This window comes from Apaloderma vittatum, unplaced genomic scaffold (assembly GCF_000703405.1).
Source record: "Apaloderma vittatum isolate BGI_N311 unplaced genomic scaffold, ASM70340v1 scaffold11686, whole genome shotgun sequence".
NCBI classification, from domain to species: domain Eukaryota; kingdom Metazoa; phylum Chordata; class Aves; order Trogoniformes; family Trogonidae; genus Apaloderma; species Apaloderma vittatum.
The window spans coordinates 10,465-28,279 of record NW_009723400.1 but is presented as its reverse complement, the minus strand read 5'-3'; the positions used below and the strand labels follow the sequence as shown (position 1 = coordinate 28,279).

Sequence of the window (17,815 nt, the reverse complement as noted above, 5' to 3'; positions counted from 1 at the left end):
CTGAATTGTTCTTGTATTTTGAGCTTACTTTTCCTCATATGGTGCAGTTGCTGCAATTTATATTGATGAGTTTTAAGACTGCAGAATGATTTTTTGTGGTTTTGCCTACTTTTGAGCTGCTGTTGGCAGAATGTGTTCTCTGAAATGGAGGCGTTAGATTTATTAAAATGAGTGCTCTTTAGTTTGCTTTCAGATAGTCTTGATACATGGCATTCTAAAAACTGCAACCAGAATAGAGAGAGAGGTTTCCTAAGTTATGTATGGCCTGTTTTGGTAATCAGAATATTTGATTGTTCTGTTGAGAAGTTATTTTCCTTTCTGCACTCACACTCACCCAACTGATATTGTAGATGGTTGTTGCATTTGGAGACTGTAAAAGTGGCTTCTAGTAACTCAAGATTTTCCTTTTTCTTATCTAGTATAACTTGACCAGTGCAATTGCTCCACTGTAAAGAAAATAGACTTGTGAAGTTACGTTTCATTCAACCTTAAATTTACTGCAGTGACATCATAATTGTGTTGTAATTCCATATAAAATCACCAATATTTGGCTAATAAACTTGCATCGATAGAGAAACTACTCAGTCTTGTTATTTTTTTAAAAGGATTGCTCTTAAAATATTGATTTATTATGACAGTTTAATTTTTTCTTGGGTTTGCCTAGATCGTTTTGTTGTGGTCAGACTGTATTTGCCCAGAGTCAAGCAATACAGTTTGCAGTAAGATATGGCAGACTTCTCACTTACTAAATATCTTTTTAACCTGCATTGTTCAATTCCTCTTCCGGTGCTGTGCTGTCAACCTAAGGATTAATACTATCTTGACATATTTTACCTTATCTTTTTGAAATGACTGGTAAGAGTATAATCGTAATTCAGTGTGCAACCAGAGTAGGAATCGTAACACGGGTTTAGTTCGTGGTTCCATTCTGATGTTAATGGCAGGGTTTTAGTCAATAGAGCACCTATTTCTTTAACAGGAGATGCATCAGGAAATTGTAACTATTCTACATCAATTCCTTAGCATGACAGTTTACTCAGTAAATTATAAAATTAGCAAGTGTTTCTGTTCTGTCTTGAAATGACAGTAAATTTCAGGCATCTGCTTTCTCCACATCTGGCTTTAATTTACGTTCTGTGGAACAATTTTTGTGTTGTTTTTAATACCAGTTAGATATTTCTGTGCAGCTTCAGCAAGAGACTCTGATGACACACACGGCTTTGAAGGCCAATAGAAGCTGTGGGAAACTCCGGTGTCAGCACTAAGACCTTTTTTCCCCTGGATACACAGTTCACTTGGGAGCTGCCTCAGCTCACATAAACAGCACTTCTGTATTCCAGATCCCTTTGTCTCCTTACTCCTAACCTAAGCTTCTTGACACTTGGCCAATGTGTAGTCGAGTTTAGTGGCTGGGTATGCATCTCTTGAATTATTAATTGGAAACCGGAGTAATTGGTTTCGGGACAGAGCGACACCTGACTTTCCGTTCAGAACTTGGCTGGGCTGCCCAGAGCTGGTTGCGTATCACAGTGCTTCTCTTAGCCCTGCCAAGTATATTGGGGTTTGCTGGTGTGGAGAGCTCTTTTTGTATAATCAAAATCACATATATAATAGTGGTAAAGTGAAAGTCTTGTATGAATTCACTGTAGTATGTGTAGCTGAATTTCTGTACAAGACCTCTTAAGCTATATCCAGTTTTAGAAGTACAGAAACTTCATTTCTCTTTGTTCTCTTACGGTGTGATTCATAGTATCGATAGTTTCTGTGACAAGTTCTTGTGGTCAGTGAATGAACCCTATTTGGTATTTTGCTGTGCTGCTTTATTGTATCTCAAACAATGCAGATTAGAACTCTTACCCTATAGAAGGGTAGGATTAATTAAAAAAAAAATCATGCTAGTTAAGTACTTTGAGCACTTTAAAAAAGAGAAAATACAGAAAATCCTTTTTTGTTTTGATTCTTCACTTGGCTGAAGTTTGTGCTTGACCGTTTTTTCAGCCATTTCTTAGGGAACAGGTCTTAGTTGTATAATAGGCAGCTGGTGTTAAAAGTGAACTTTATGCTTACCTAAATTTGGAAGAAAATTCAGAATTTCCAATGTGCTTTGCTATTAAAAATATCCTGCTTGTTTTCGATTCTCCATTATATTATGCAATGTGTGCGATGCTGAAACAGTAACACGTATAAGTAGCCAAAAAAAATCCCAAACAAAACAGAAAAAAACAATTTCAACAATATAATAATAGTAAATTCTGCAACTTAACAGTCTTTTCCTGTTAGTAAAGAAGTATTCAGAATTGAATTTTACTCCATGTTATGAAAATTTCCTCCAAAAAGTACTTCTTATGGGTGGATCAGAATTAATATTTGAGACTTTTCTGTGTCTGTGAGTTTTCCTGTTTTCCTTCATGTTTTTAATCTGGTGCGTTTTAGGAGAAATTCACTTTGACAGATTCAGGCCTGTCCTGGAACCTCTAAGAAAGAGATAAGAGATTAATCTGTTTTCTTTCAGTAGGTGGGTTGTTTTGTTGTGTTTTTTTTTCTTTTTGAATTTTCTCATGATGACAATCAGTATAATTTTTTTTCTTCATTCATCAAGCAATATTTCCCAGGTCTTCAAATAGCGATAATGTTTTTTCCGGAAAACAAGAATCCTGTTGAACGCAATCCAAATGAGAAATGAGTCTCAGTTCTAGTAGATTTTAAAATGTATGTACATTTCCAATTCAGTTTGGTTAGTATGTCCTCACACCTTGATGTTCTGCTGAATCAATGATATTTCTGCTGTTGAAATTTTGCCAAGGAGAGGTAACTGTTACATCAGCATGAAACAGTTCAAAGTGAGTTTTGCAGCCTTTGAACAAGCCCAGGAATGGTCATTATGCTGATACCTTCTGCAGCTCTTTGAAGAATTTAGAAATATCTGTAAAATGTTTCCTGTATTTTATACCAAAACATGATCTCTTTCTCTTTCCCATGATATCTTTACTGATAACTTCTATTACTATTACTAATAATACTCAGATGTGCTTCCTAAGACCTACATCAGCAGCTATTGTGCACGAATACTCATGTTTCTTGATACATTTGAATAAATATATATTTGTCCCTTCAGGACAGGGAGGGCCACGTGCAATCATTTTCCTTAGCTGAAGCCAAGGGGAGGAAGGGGGAAGGACGGTTGATTGTAGGGTTGCACAGAATGGAAAGATTTCTTGGAGTGTGCCATGCCACAGGAATGCTTTAGGGAAGATCTTAAGGATAAGAGCCTGCCAGTCAGAGCTGAGAGTCCCGTAAGACCAGAGTTGCAGTGTTATGGTTACAAACCTATTTTGATCGGTTAACCCTTGTTAAAGTTTCAATTCCAAAGAGAGATTTTAAAAGTGAGGACAGCTAGAGAAATACTCTCCAGCTCATTTCAAGTCAATAGATCTGCATTGGCTTAAACATCCGATGTGACCTTGTCTCAAAACCCTGGAACAACCTTATCAAGTATTTGTATTCACAAAATTTGACTTGCTGGCTTCCTTCAATAAAAGGTGCCATCGATTAGCTGCATAGATTGATAGGCTTATTAAACTGGTGTAGTTGGTGGTCAAATTAAATTAAACTCTGCAAATTCAAATGTAAGAATTAATACTTGGGGCAGAGATAGAGAAAATTATGACTATTCAATGTCAAGATTTTTTTTAATTTAAGCTGCTGTTGATATCAAGCTGTCTTTTTTGTTCACAATTTCAAATATATGGAAAAAATATAGAATAAAACTATTGAAAGAAATGGAATAATGACATTTGTGTTAGCAACTGATGGGTTTGGGTGTTTTATGTATTAAACTGTTAATTGCTGTCATAGTGCCAAAACATTGATCTCTATATAAAATTTCACAGTAAATCTTGCGTAGCTGTAAAATGGAAAGTACTGTTGTACATGAACTTAGAACATCATCAGTTTCTATAAGAGGGGGAAAAGCTATGCAACAAATAGCTATAAAAAAAATTATCCTTAATACTGCAGCACCTTTCCAGGTGCTATAAAACTGCTATAACAGAGTATTTAGTTGATGTACTTTGTAATGCCTTTGCAGCTTTTGAGTACTGGCTTGTGCGGGTAATAATTGAGTTTGTTTGTCCTCTTATTCATAGCTAGTATTGATCAGTGGCATTAGTACTCTTCAATATTGGACATTTTCTACCATGAGGACTCCAAATATCTGTGCTTTCTAATGTTTCCTGTTTTAGCAACACCAGCACCTCTGGCACAGTTGCAGAGGCACGCTGCCTCTGTCTTAGGGACACGGTCCTTCTACCGAATGCTAGCAGGGACAGGATGGTCAGTAGCAAGAAACCGAAGTTCATGAATTAATGCTTAAAAATCTGAGAAGGAGCAAGTGCGTATCTGGAGACAAAACTATGCTCCTCTCGGTTTGTAGGGCTTTCAGCCTCCTTTCTTGTCTGTAGCAGGGTATTGACTTTTTCTTTGCCCCTGCTCTAACCAATTTTGCTTCTTTGTGAGATTTGAGATTTAGATAGGTGGTGAGGACAAGAACTGCATTTTCCAAACTACCTGGCTAGTTTTTGCAGAGGAGACTTTATACAAACAAAACTGCCTTTTGGGCTAGGCTGCAATTTTGAACAAGATACACCATTACTAAATCAGTATTTGGCAAATTAGGATTATAACCTGCATTCTCTTTTATTATTTTTTGGGGGGGAGGGGAGATTGGGAGAACTGAGTAATTCTCTTCTAGAAAGGTTTTCAAATGATCTTAACTCCTTTTTCTCTAAAGGAAAAATTTCCAGTAGAGAAGGGAGAGATAAATAATTTAGGGATTAAATCTCTTTCATTCCAGTATATTTTGTTACAGAATGAATAGACTGTTCAAGATGCATTCTGTTATTCTCATGTACAGAATAAAAACTTACCCAACACAGACAAACATGCTGATAAACTTTGTTTTATAATTAAGAACATAAACTATACAATCTGCATCTTAGTGCAAGTGAGCAGTTGCAGAGTATATGAGCCCCCATAGATCATTCAAATAAAAAAAGAAAAAAGTTTGCTGCTGGACAAATTACTACCAGATGCAGATTTCAATAAACACATACTGTCGTAGCCTTACCCAAAGGTGCTATGAATTTCTTGAGGCGAGTCTGCCTCTGCATTCAACAAACTGTTGGACGTTTGAATGTTAGTTGACTTGCAGTATCATGTATGAAGGCACTCAATCCACCCTGCTTTTCATGTACTCCGTTCGTCTTGTAGACCATTAAATGTTGTCAGCAAGAGTATTTAATTGTTAACCATGTTTAACACGGTCTGCATTTCCCCTGGCAGGGTCTCTCAAACTTCACAGTTGTGGAAGAAACTTGTGCTGTCAATTATCACATAGACAAGTGCATCGGTATTTTATTAGTGCCAACATGTCATTTTGACTACAAGACCTTTCTATATGAACAGTAGTAGATTTTTTTTTCCCCCCCAATTCTGTAAACTACTGATGTTACTTTAAATATAGGTGGAACTAGTAAGTGGTAATAAATGGCATTGATTACAATGATAGGAGTTTTTGAAAACACATGAAGCTTTACCACAACTTCTCTTTAATGCCTGTGGTCGCTAATCAAAGGAAACTAAGCATCGCAAATTTTAATAACAAAACATCAACATTAAGATCTACTCCTATGTGGAAATTTGGTACAGAAAATCCTTTGTAAACCACTTCTCAAATTTTCAAAACATCTTCAGATTTCTCTTTGAAGTATGGAATAATTTTACCAGCAAGATTGCCTAAAGATTTACATCCGTATTGCTACTGTAATACAACTATTATTGACTAAAGCTGACACTAGTTTTAAAGAGATTTATTAAATGCAAGCTTGAATAGCCTTTAAAATTTGTACTAACCCATCTCTTACTAGCCTGAGTTTTCTTTCACTTTGATTCCGAATGTTTTCCTGGGTTTTACACTTTAATGAACATCTCTACAAAGTGCTGGTATTTCCTTTGCCTTACTCTGGCTCAGGTTCTCCTGAAGTTTCCTTTTTACAGTGTCTTATAACTTGGCTTCTAGCTAAAATCTGCTGTGCAACATAGTTGGTTTTATGGGATTGGCTGGAGTCCTGGCAAGACCACCTGATTGCTTAGGAGTGATAAAAATTAATGACCAGTTCCATAGTTAAAACCCATATTTGATTCCAAGATTAGCCTATTTGGGCTTGAGAAGATAAGCTTTGCTTATCTTATCACTTCGGTGATAATTTTTCCTTAGTGGTGACTCCTCTTAGTTGATTTAAGGCAAACTGAGGGAAGGTCGTCTCCTTGTAAATGAAAGTTATCTGGCCTCAAGAAGAGACATGAGAAAAGTCTATACCGTTGTGCATAAAATACAGATTTTGCCCAGAGAAAAAGATTTAAGTTAAAGTTTGGAGAAGATAACTTTAAAAAACAAACAAACAAACTGTTTCAGGATAGTTCCTGTTTTCTTGGTCTCTCAACCTTTAAAAACCCACTCTCAGTATTAACTAACCGGTGTGCTTCAGAATAGCAATGAATTGTTGCCTTCTCGAGCGGTTGTTTCTGGGACACTGAGGTTATGCTTCACAGGTAATATTTCATGAATCAAGGGTGGTTTGTGGATTACTGAGTTAGTTATTCATGTGCAGGAAAACTTTAGTCATTCTACAGATGTGATGATGATTTTTAGTCGTTAAATTGTTATACAGCACCCTTAAGGTAACGCAATTTTACTGCATAGATGTGGAAGGCTTTGACAAGGGGAAAATGCTAGAACTTGAAATCTGACAACATACTTTGAGAAAGTTAGACTGAGCTGCAAACCTTAGTATGAAGTGAAAGATGTGGCTAAAATATGAGTAAGAATATATATGAAGAAAATATTGCTATTTTTTTCTTTAACTTTCTCAACTTGAAGTCAAGAAGTGAATTGACTCGCTTCCAGTTAAAACATAAAAGTAAACATAGTAAAAGTGTAGTCTTTTTGGAATGAACTTAAAGCAGTGAGAAATAATCTGTATGTGCAAGCACTTTAGTACCTTGTCATCTTAAAATGTGGATTCTATTTAAGTACTTACTATACATTAAATAAATTTCTGTGAAATTATGTAGGTTAATCCAAAAAAAGAAAAAATACATAGTTAAGGAAAATAATCAAACTGTGTTTTAGATGGAGGTAACTAGGATGTTGCTTATTTATTTTGTAATAGCAAAAGTAGAAAGAAAAGTCACAAAAATAGAGAAGAGATGCACAAGTAAACCTGTAAAGAATTAAGTAATTACTTTCCAACCTCTCAGGGGGTTAAGGGTTAAGAGATACAGTTTTAAAAGGGTTTATGTTGTTGAAAAGTTTATTTTTCTAATGTCTGCTGAGACAGTGTGCCAACAACAGCAAACCCGAAAATGCAAGTTAAAGAGACAGAACTACTACTGGAAGCGAATATGAAGGCATAACAAAGCTATTTAGAATTATTACAGTGCAACAGCTGGTTTTGCTAATGTTTCTTTGTTATTTAAAAAAATCGTCTAGGTTCTATTTCCTTTTGTCTTTTCACTTAAGTAACTGTAGTATACGAAGTTTGCTATCCTATGACTCATTCTTCCCACAAATACTATTTCTTTGAAAAGCCCTTGTGAAAACATGCATTTCATATTAGTTGTCTTAGCTGGCAATTGTGTAGATTTTTTCTTCCTGGGTGAGTGATTTATATGCACTAATCTCTGGATCTTCCTCTGCCACATGTGGTACCTACGGAAATAATGGTAATACTGCACCTATCATTACTGTACTCACTTTTCTGTAAGAATAGAGTTGGCTGGTAGAGTATATCAGTCACTGAAACTAGTTTAATCTCTTTCTCCACACACCAACAGTCTTATATCTCATAAATTCTGATAGCTTGTACATGCTTTTAGGGATAGACAGTCATGAAATTGAGGCTTGACTTCAGTTCTTAGTAGAATTAAAATCTATAGTGGACAAAGAAAGGGCAAGTACAAAATAAGATGTTATTTCCAGCCTCCAAAAGAAGCTTCTTTGCAAGAGTTTGACTCGCTAAGAAATACGGAAAAGAACTGTGGAAGCTAAATGACTGAGGTTCATTCAGATAAAGAATTAAAGAGCATCTGTTGTAGCTTTCGTATGTGAATGACTGCTGGGCAGTCTATTTTAACTTCGCCTTTACCAGCACTCATGGCAGTATTCTAAAGAACAGCCACGGCTGTAGGCTTTCTTGCTGCTTTCATAATACTTCACATTTTCTCTGGCACAATAGAACAGGCAAGCCCCTGTGAGAGAATTCTATACCGAATTGTATGTACTCTGTGAGTTTGTCCAACTGTGCTATCATGCACTCATGGCAGCAGCACGCGTGGATATTGATACGGTCATCATCCTCTCCAGCTGTCTTTGCTTCCCCAGAGAGAGGGGTGGATTAACAGGGGATAGCTTTTGGCTGGAGTCCAATGTGTAAAACACAAGTTCACACTTTTAGACGGGTAATGAAATACTTTAAACCGTGGCTTTTCTGGAATTTGGGCTTTGTGTTGGTTGGGGCTACTTTTTTTTTTATATTCGTGCTTTCTGGATTTAATCTAGAGTTTGGAATTTGGATCAAATTGTTTAATGCATTCAATATGTGGTTTAATATTGTTTAATATGTGTTCAATATGTAGATTTGTACTTCCAGATTGTATTTGGAATAGTTAAGTATTCTCTTGGTTAAAGCGCAAATGTGTGGATTAAGGTCAAGAACCTGACTGCTGATTTCCTTTTTATACAGTGGAAATTAGAGATGGTTGTGAGAGATTTGGGAAAAGAAGTAATACTTACTGTTAAATATATTTTTAGTTATATTGAGGCATAAAGGTTGCAAATGTGATTTTTTTCTGCTAATTGAGATGAAACTCAAACAACGTTGGTCATAAAAAATTTATCGCTTTTAATAAAGAACCATTAAAAAGATCCTTATCTCATAAGTAATAGCTGTTGGAGGATGCTACATGAGTTTTCAGAACAGTATGAGAAAAATGTTAGTGTATGTGGAAGACTGCTAGGATTTAAGCTGACTTAAGATTTTGTTTTCATAAAGAAATTTCTAAATTGAAGAATGAATAACGCAATCATTGAGACTTACTTTCAAAGGAGACTGATGTTCCCAACTCGAGCCTAAAATCTACTGTTCTTCATTCTGATTGTCAAGCGGATCTTTTTTATCTTCTGTTTAAAAGCAAAAGGAAAGAACTTGTGGCAGAGAAAAATGCTTATAGAATGGACTGCCCGTTTAGAAACATTATTTTGATGTGAAGGCATGAGGTAACAGAGTGAAGCAATAACCAGAAATCTGCAATGTTTGATTCTGGTGGCAAAACTAACTTCACAAGTCTTGATATTTGTTTTACTTCTTTTAAAATGGGGGAGGGGCTCTGATTGGTGTATCCATTTCAGGGAGACTTTCAAGAGTGTTCTAATTTCATATTTAAGTATGGGATCTGATTAATACTTCAGGCATGCCAGAGAGCTATAACATTAAGACTGTTGTTACTGTAGTGAGATGCTGTTACAGACATCATAAGACTTGTTGTACAAGGAAACATGATTACTTTGGATTAAAGAAGTTGCCAAAGGCTTGAAGGATTTATAGGTGCTGCTGCTTTGAGTTATGTATAACTTCATTATTTGGTTGAAAACGTTTAGATCTGGAATTAATGAAACACAATAAATGCTGATGAAATGAATTGGCAGGTTTGACAGTTTCTAACTGATGCCGAGCGAATGATGAATTTTATTGTAGTATTTCTTAAGTCTCAAAATTTCTAGATAATTTACAGAAAGTAATAAATCGAGCATTTGACAGAGAAATGAAACTATTCTTTGCATCTGGAGTGGTGCACATTAGAACCGACATCATCAAGACATCAGTTTTAGCATATTTCTTAAATGACTTACTGTTTGTACGCATGTGAGAGAGGAAGTGGTCTGTTGTGTTTGTGGAGGAGGTGTCTGCAGTCTGGATCTTGGAAACAACCACTGGGGAGAGCAGTCAGAATCTGGAAAAGATGTAAGGAGGAAGCACAAGGATGAGTGAGAGCAGTGCCGATGCCCTGGTCATGCGTGTCAGAGAAGGACGAGAATTAAATCCCATCAGAAATCTGAGCTGTGCTGTCCTGGGGACAAAGGGGTTGACAACTTGGAGTTTGAAACAGATCTGGAGCTTGTTGCAATGCTATGTGGGCTCACAGATAATTTTAAATGGTCTGAGTTTGAGGGGCATAGAGGAGTTTAGAATCACAGAAATTGCAAGCCTCAGGCAAAGAGGAAGTGGAGAAATGTGGCTTTAGAAACAAAGGACTTAGATTTGGCTTTTTTCTGCAGCATCTCCAAAATTTAGTCATGGTTAGTGTAATTAGAAGGGATGATGAAATATAAATTCATAACAGCGCTGTGCTGGGCTGCTGCAAGGTCTCTTTTTCATGTGAATTAAGAGTTCAGTGAATGCATATCACGTCAGTTTGATCATTCCATTAATCTCAGCTGTATAAAATTGGCTGCATTTTAACATAGCTTCATTAACCCTGCTTGGAGTCTAGTGTGACATCCAGTAACTTTTCTAGACAGCTGCATTCCATTCCATTATATGAAGTCTGTAGTACTGCAAAGATGTTTCAAAACGACTGTTGTTTTAACAGCTGGTTAATTACAAATTATTTATTGGGCTGTTAGGAGTTAGCTGAGCAATCCTCATTTGTTCCTGTTACCATGATGCAAAATTAGTGTTCCCTGCGTTAATGTGTTAGTAAATCTGAATGAGAAATGAGCAATAATCAATGATGAAAGGCTTTTAAGTTTTGAAATAGTCTTGCAACATATATTTCTTACAAGCAATGCTATAAAAAGAAAATAAGTAATGGCAGAAATTGTTCTTGCATTTCATTTGACTCTCCCTCTGTCATGTGATTCAGGAATTTAGTTATGTAAAAATATGACTAAGTCCCTTTTGCCTTTGAGGTATAGACCCTGGATGAAATCCAGTATGAGATTGGATTTCAGTAGATTGGGAAAGTTCTTTCCCAGTCTTTTTAACTTTGAATTTTGGACCAAAATACATCAAGAGCTGAAATAGGTTCATTATCGAACTAATCTATGATTGCATGGGTTTTTTTTTTTCTCTTCAAATAGTGTCTAATTACTAAATCAAGCTCTCAACATTAATAAATCATTCCCCTGCAAAATAAAACCTATAATTTTTCATATATGTTGTCTTCCACACCTTTTGAAGTATAGCTTTTACGGCTGTTGTGTCAATCCCTTGGTAGGTAGAGCAGAGAGAGAGAGTGAAAAAGAATCCAGGTGCATATTGTATAGTTTCGTAGGGTGACATGCTTAACATATGCCAGAATATTTGACAGTGATGTATTAACTCCTGTTAACAGTGTGCTATTTGGGTTATTTATTTGTTTTAATGTCATGAAAATTCAAGTGTGGTTTCTGTCACAACCTGCCCGAATGACTGGGGGTTTTTCAGGAGTGTAATACACTGTGCTTTGTACCACCTTGGAGGTGCACCAGTGCAGCATCTGTATTTAGGTGCGCAGTAAATGTACCTGGGTAGGATGAGCATTCAGAGTTATCTGAGCACTCTCTGAAAACCAAACCGACTCTCCTGACTAGTCTGAACACTTTGTGCTGGACATGCCTACACCTTGCCATTTGGAGGGTCGAGGAGTGTCTGCAGAGCGAACCGTGTGGAAAGTGTTTTCTGGTCTGAAGTGTTGCACGGTGACTTGCAAAACCTGTCTTGCAAAAATTGCATTGGAATACATTAACTTCTCCTTTCATCTTCCATGTTATACAGGGCATCGCAGAATCAAAATCTGAAAATGTTAAATGATCTCCTACCAATGTTAATGGCAATTCGGAAGAATCTGTTAGTCCACAAAAACAAACAGCTGGAATGTATCTTGTCTTGCAAGCTTTCAGCTAATTTTTCTCACTGTACCCCACCCAAAGGTATTTTTAAAACTCTTTGGACAAAAACAGTTCTTATTCCCTCCCTTGTACTTTTACTGACATGGGCACGCACGTTGTTACTGTGCAAACCACTATGACTTTTTTCTCTCAAATACTTTCCTGGTTTCCCTTTTGCTGTGACGATTTTTTCGTTGTTGGGAGATGGAACTATTTCAGGCATAGGCCACAAATGTTTTCTTTTAAATATTCAGAACGTTTCATCCTTCTATTGTGTCTTTCCAGTTTGCTATAAAATGCTCCAGTCCTGTTCCAGTGCAGTTTTGTTTAAAACTTCTGTTCCTGTTATTTTAAAAATTTTCTCAGTATTGCTTTAGTTTTCCAAGATGTATATCATCACTGCCCCATTTTACATTGAAATCCTGTCTCATTCACGTACTTCAATCCAATCTGTATTTTGCTTTGTGTTTAACTGTACCATCTCATTTATCTCATGGCCTATGTCACCCATAATTTCTCAGTCTGAGTCACACCTGTTTGCATTAGTTTTGACTTTGTGTCATCTGTATGTTTTACTTTAAGTGTATATCTGCATGATTTGAAGTAAAAAAAAAAATTCAACTTCCAGATTTTCGAACTTCATGCTATTTGATAGTAAATTCTCTGAATAATAGTTCTAGGTTCCTATTTTATTTGTATTGATTTGTCACAATAGCAGTAGTAAATTGACACAGGAATGCTTCTAAACAATTCACATTTCAATAATGGACTTTGTTTTCTATCAGAATGCTATACAAAAATGCTCTTCATAAATCGTTCTTTCTTGCACTTTTCCTGCACAGATTGTCATACTAAAAAAATCTGAATTTTTCTTACTTCCTTTTTTCTCTCACAATAATCTTGGTAAATAAATAATCTCGGTAAATAAGTAATGTAGCATTTATTTATGCTTGCAAGTATGTTCTTTTTCAGCTACTGAGAATTGAAGTGAATTACATTAGTAGTTACTCTGAAAGTGTTAGCTGGTTTATATTTAAATTTATATTGGTTTGTATTTAAGTATTTAAATTTATTCTTTGAAAAGACCAGTACTTAAGATTAGAATTGAGTACTGGTTGATTTCCCACTCATCTTGTACAAACATGCATCTTTCAGTAGCTCTGTTCCCATTGAGCAATAAGAAATTGTCAGTACCTGTTTTTCTTGATTGTTAAGTGTAATTGATTGTTTAGGTGTAATTTAACAGTCAGTTGAGGGAAATATTCATTCAGTCCATTGCCCCTTGTCAGCAACCTCCCTCACCTCGGGGACAGCTAGTGCCTAGAGTATTATTCTAATATACATCTGGTGCTGAGACCTGGTACTTCCTAGATTTGACAATTAAACATCAAAAGTTACACTTGAAACACATTTGTATCAAAAAAGGTTTCTTTATCTTCTGTTTTTTTGTTTGTTTTTTTTTCCCTTATCTTAATTCATCCTACCTGAGACTAGTATTTGATCAACTCTCATGTCATGGGTTCCTAAAGGAAGATGAAGGCTATCCATGTGTGGTACTGCTTTAGATGCAGAGCAACCTCTAGTTTGTTTTTTAAATATTGTTACTTAAAATTTGTCAAAAATAGATGTCTGCCCTCACTAGCAGTGAGTTCAGACAGGTTCAGCCCATGTATTTCTGGCCTGTACATTTTCTGTCAAGATTGTGTGTTGGAAATTTTTTAAATTTTATAGTTTGCATATGTGTCCCGAGTAAGGCTAGTATTTCCCCAGAATTCCATGAAAAGAGTGGAGCACAACAAAAAAACTAGACTAAATCTTTCGTGTTACAGTTCCGGAGTCTTTTGTGTTGAAGCTGTTGTTGGCCTCTTAGGTCACATGTTTTGTTCTTTCCTTAGAAGCCAGAGCACGTTGTCATTTCTAACAATTCCCGTATATATTTTCACCCTCAACACACACACGGAACAGAGCAGCCAAAGAAGTGAAAAACCGGGGAGCAGTTTGTCATTGTTGGTCTCACCATTGACTTAAGCACGCTTTAAGTCTAGTTTTTGTCTCTGGCACTTGAGAGTCTCTTCACAGAAAAATACTGGAAGTTCTTGGAATTACAAAGATACCGAACCTCTAGCCAAATTTTCCCTGGCTGCGCAGTGATAAAAGCTGCCAGTTGATCGGAGTTTTCTGTGCTGTTTTTTCTGCTGAGAACTACTGTTCGCTCTGAGATCATCCAAACTTAGTTCGACCAGAATTAACATTAAATTTTGATTGTTGTTTCCAGAGTTAAAATGTGACTTCTCAGTTGTGGAACAAGATTACAGCTGAAGCTGTTCATCTTGAAATTTTGTGATTAAATTAAATTAAGTCCCAGTATATTAGCAATTTTAGCAGAATGTTCTAATCCAAAATGAAAATCAGATGTTCTTCATGGAAATAGGGAAGTCCAGACAATGGGTATTGTATTTAGGTTACCAGACTTGTGTTCTTTATTTTTTTTTTAATTTTCATTGTTTACATTGTAAGCAAGGCCACTCATTTTAAGGAACAGAACTATTAGTTTAAAGACATTTTTTTAAATTTGTATCCAAAAATATTTTTCTTGAGCTGTATAAAAAAATTAAGTCCTCTGGAAATTCATTGCCATCATGAATGGACTCCTGGTGAGTGAAGAATTTTTATTACTCTCTTAAAAAACAATTGTGAGCATTCCGCAAATAAACAATGCATTGATTTGGGGGAACATGTTTATGAGTATTTTATAATAATTTGTTCTCCAGTGTTTATTTCAGTATGGTATTTTGTAATTCTTAACTTAATTACACTAAGAATTCTCAGGCAGCAGCAGAAAAGCAGAGCCTTGGAGCACGAGTCAATGCTATTCCTATTAGCAAGTGCCAATACAGGACCGAGTATGAGATTTCATTGATTTCCATGGGGTTTGGAAAAAGAGCTGAAATAGTTCAGTTACATAGGCCAGCTGCTGTCGTCTTCTTCTTTTTGTGTTTTGCAATTACTTTGGCAATTCTGATCCTTTTTCCTCAACTAATTTTCCTGCTGTATTTCTCATTAATAAATTTCACATGTGGTTTTTGTTTTGGACTTTTTGCTTCTTTTGGGGTTGTTTTGGACGAATAGTTGACCATAGTAATAGTTATGTTGGAATTAGCTTTTCCTGCCCTGTGTGTGAGACAGTTCAGCAATAAATTGGCGCACCATTAATGTGACAGCAGCTGCTCTTTGTACAGCAGAAGCCCTAACGTTGTTCCCGTTCAGTCCCCACGTGTTGCCTGATCTAGTCATGAGGTGGCGTCCCTGGCGACAGGGAGGTTGGATTAAAATGATCTCTAAGGTCCATTCCAGCCTAGGCCGTTCTATGATTCTATGATTGTTGATATTGCAGAAAAATTTTGTTGAAAAATTTGGGGTAAGGAGGAATTAGCATCGCTGGATTGCTCGTTGCCCCAAGGGGATAGTAGTTGCATGCCCATAAAAGCTCTCATTGTTGCTTTTGGACAAGGTTTACTTTCTGCTGTTCTATCTGCAAATAATCCAGGAGATCCTGATATCACCAGAAGTACAACTTTGAATTCCCATTGTGTTCAGTTTCTGGAATATATTTTCTGATTTTGATTCATGTCAGTAATATTTCATTAAACCTGAGTGAGCTCACAGGGAAAATCGCAACATTTAGAAATGGCAGAATGTTACGTAGCCAATCTGAACCTGTTGCCTGGGGTGTCAGACAGATGTTTCAGCCTTAGTTTTCACTCTTCTGTCAAACCTGTGCATATCAGTTAAGTTCTCAGCAAGTTTTTCTGAACTCCTTTAATCAGTAGAATTGAGAGCTATTGTGGTGCTGTGCTGCCCTGGGCAACCAAGCAGACCTTGGTCTGTGACTGGGAGCAGGAGGTAATTGAAGCTGCCTTCAATATCTGCATGTAAATAGCAGAATTACAAAGCATAAGTCTGGACATCAGTACAGAGACATAGACTGATCAGATTTTGCAAGTTCTTCTTAATTTAAGGGAGTCTGGGAGACTTTCAAAGGTTACTGCTGTCAGAAATTGCTCAAATGGAAAAATACAAATCAAAGATCCAGTGATCAACATCCAACTAAAACTGTCTTAAGCAAGAGCAAAAAGTCACTCTCAAGAACCAGATCACATCCTGGTCCTCCAGAGCAGCATCAGAGAGCAGAAATTACGGGTTGTGGGGCCAAGGAAGGGAACAAGGGGCTGGGAAGCAGCATGACAAGATTTGCCCACTGGCTCAGTTACAGAGATCCTGACAGGGATTCCTTTTATTTTTTTTGTCTGAATCAGTATTCCTAACTTGTAACTGTGACAGGGCAATTTGTCATGATTCAGCACTGTCTTAGACTTAGCAAAAAGACCAAAGAAATGGGTGTAAGTGTCAGAGTAAGAGTAAGTAGGTGTACAAAATAGGGTCTTGCTAGGTGTTTTTAGCAGGGCTCGACTGGACTCCGAAATTTCTAATTCATTAATAAATTTACAGAGATTTTATTTCATCAAAATGAAAAGAAACCTTTGCAAATGATATTTTTTATTTTAGAGGAGCCGAGAAACGATCTTCCTTGTATATTCTTCTACTCCAGTGTTTGTGTAAAACCCACAGGGAGTCATGGAATGCCAAACCCTCTCACTGTGATATTGCTCTATGGGAAAATGGTATTTTTACTTTTCAGTTGCCGAAGAATAATTGTAGTTTTAGGGGTTTAGAAACACTCGACAATTTGCTGGCTAACCATTTACTGGCTCTTGATACCAGATGATCCAGTTCCGACTCATCAAATGGGATGCTGTCAGGAGCTGTGCGGTAACCGGCCTGTTCGCACACATCCAGCGGCGAGTGTGTAACGATGAGCAGCCCCTGCAGAGTGGGCCTGCTGCAAAATAGGAAATCTCACATCCTCTCTGCTGACTGGGAGATGACTCGGGGAAAGCGACTATTACTGAGTAGCGTGTCAGCAGTTCCAAGCGACTTAAAGGGAGAGGAGAGCAAATTGAAACTTGGTTGTCATCTCTATGACTAATACAATACAGAAACAAAGGACCTTTTCACGTTGCAGTTGCAGCAGCTGGAGTTTACTCAGCTGTAACTTAAAACTGTGTGTATGCTAATCTGAAATCATTTGTGATTAGTTTTGCAAACTCCTTTAAAATTTTGTTATTTACCTGTCCAAATATTGCCCCCCCAAAATGCCAGCAAATCTATTTCTTGCAGTTAAACCGTTCTGCGCTTTTGTCAAGGAAGTTGGTGGATATGTGAAATGTCCCACAGAAAGCAACACATTCGTATTGCATTTTCCTCAGAGTTCTTCAGCCCAAAACGAATGTGCGATCTCTGTTTGAAATAATTAGCAGTGGTTTACTGGGGGAATTTTGGTACTTTCATGTTGTACTAGCTTTTGATGAAAATTTCCCTACGCTGCCTTGTTTAATTCTGGCCATCTGGATTAAAAGGTTCTCTTAATCTTAAATACAGATTGTAACTCTTTCTGTTTGAGTGCACTGCCATAAAATTTGGGCAAGTTTCCAGCTTTCTTCTTTAAAGCTTTCTTTATTATGGTTTTTTGGCCATTAAATGATGGTTGTGCACAATGGGTACTTGATTATAATTTGCTGAAACTGGGAATCGCTTACAACAGTAATCCAGTTCTGTAATTAAGAGAGCGTGTTTATACCTGCTAGGATCTTCTGAGAGCTACCAAGGGTGAGGAAAAAACAGAGTTGAAAGGCAGCAATTTCTGCTAATAAGACATTTAAATGTTCTAATCTGACAGTATTTTGCACTATGGTGCAGAAGTGTGACTTG

General features: G+C 36.7%; 1 protein-coding gene across 1 annotated transcript in view; it reads left to right on the top strand.

The window, feature by feature from the left end:
• Positions 1-16,897, top strand: part of ATG7 (autophagy related 7) — a 53,686-nt gene extending 36,789 nt beyond the window's left edge. Inside the window, exon 18 of the mRNA XM_009872106.1 lies at positions 16,769-16,897. Coding sequence (XP_009870408.1) covers positions 16,769-16,897 — 129 coding nt within the window. The remainder of the gene's footprint in view (positions 1-16,768) is intronic.
• Positions 16,898-17,815: the final 918 nt, after the last annotated feature.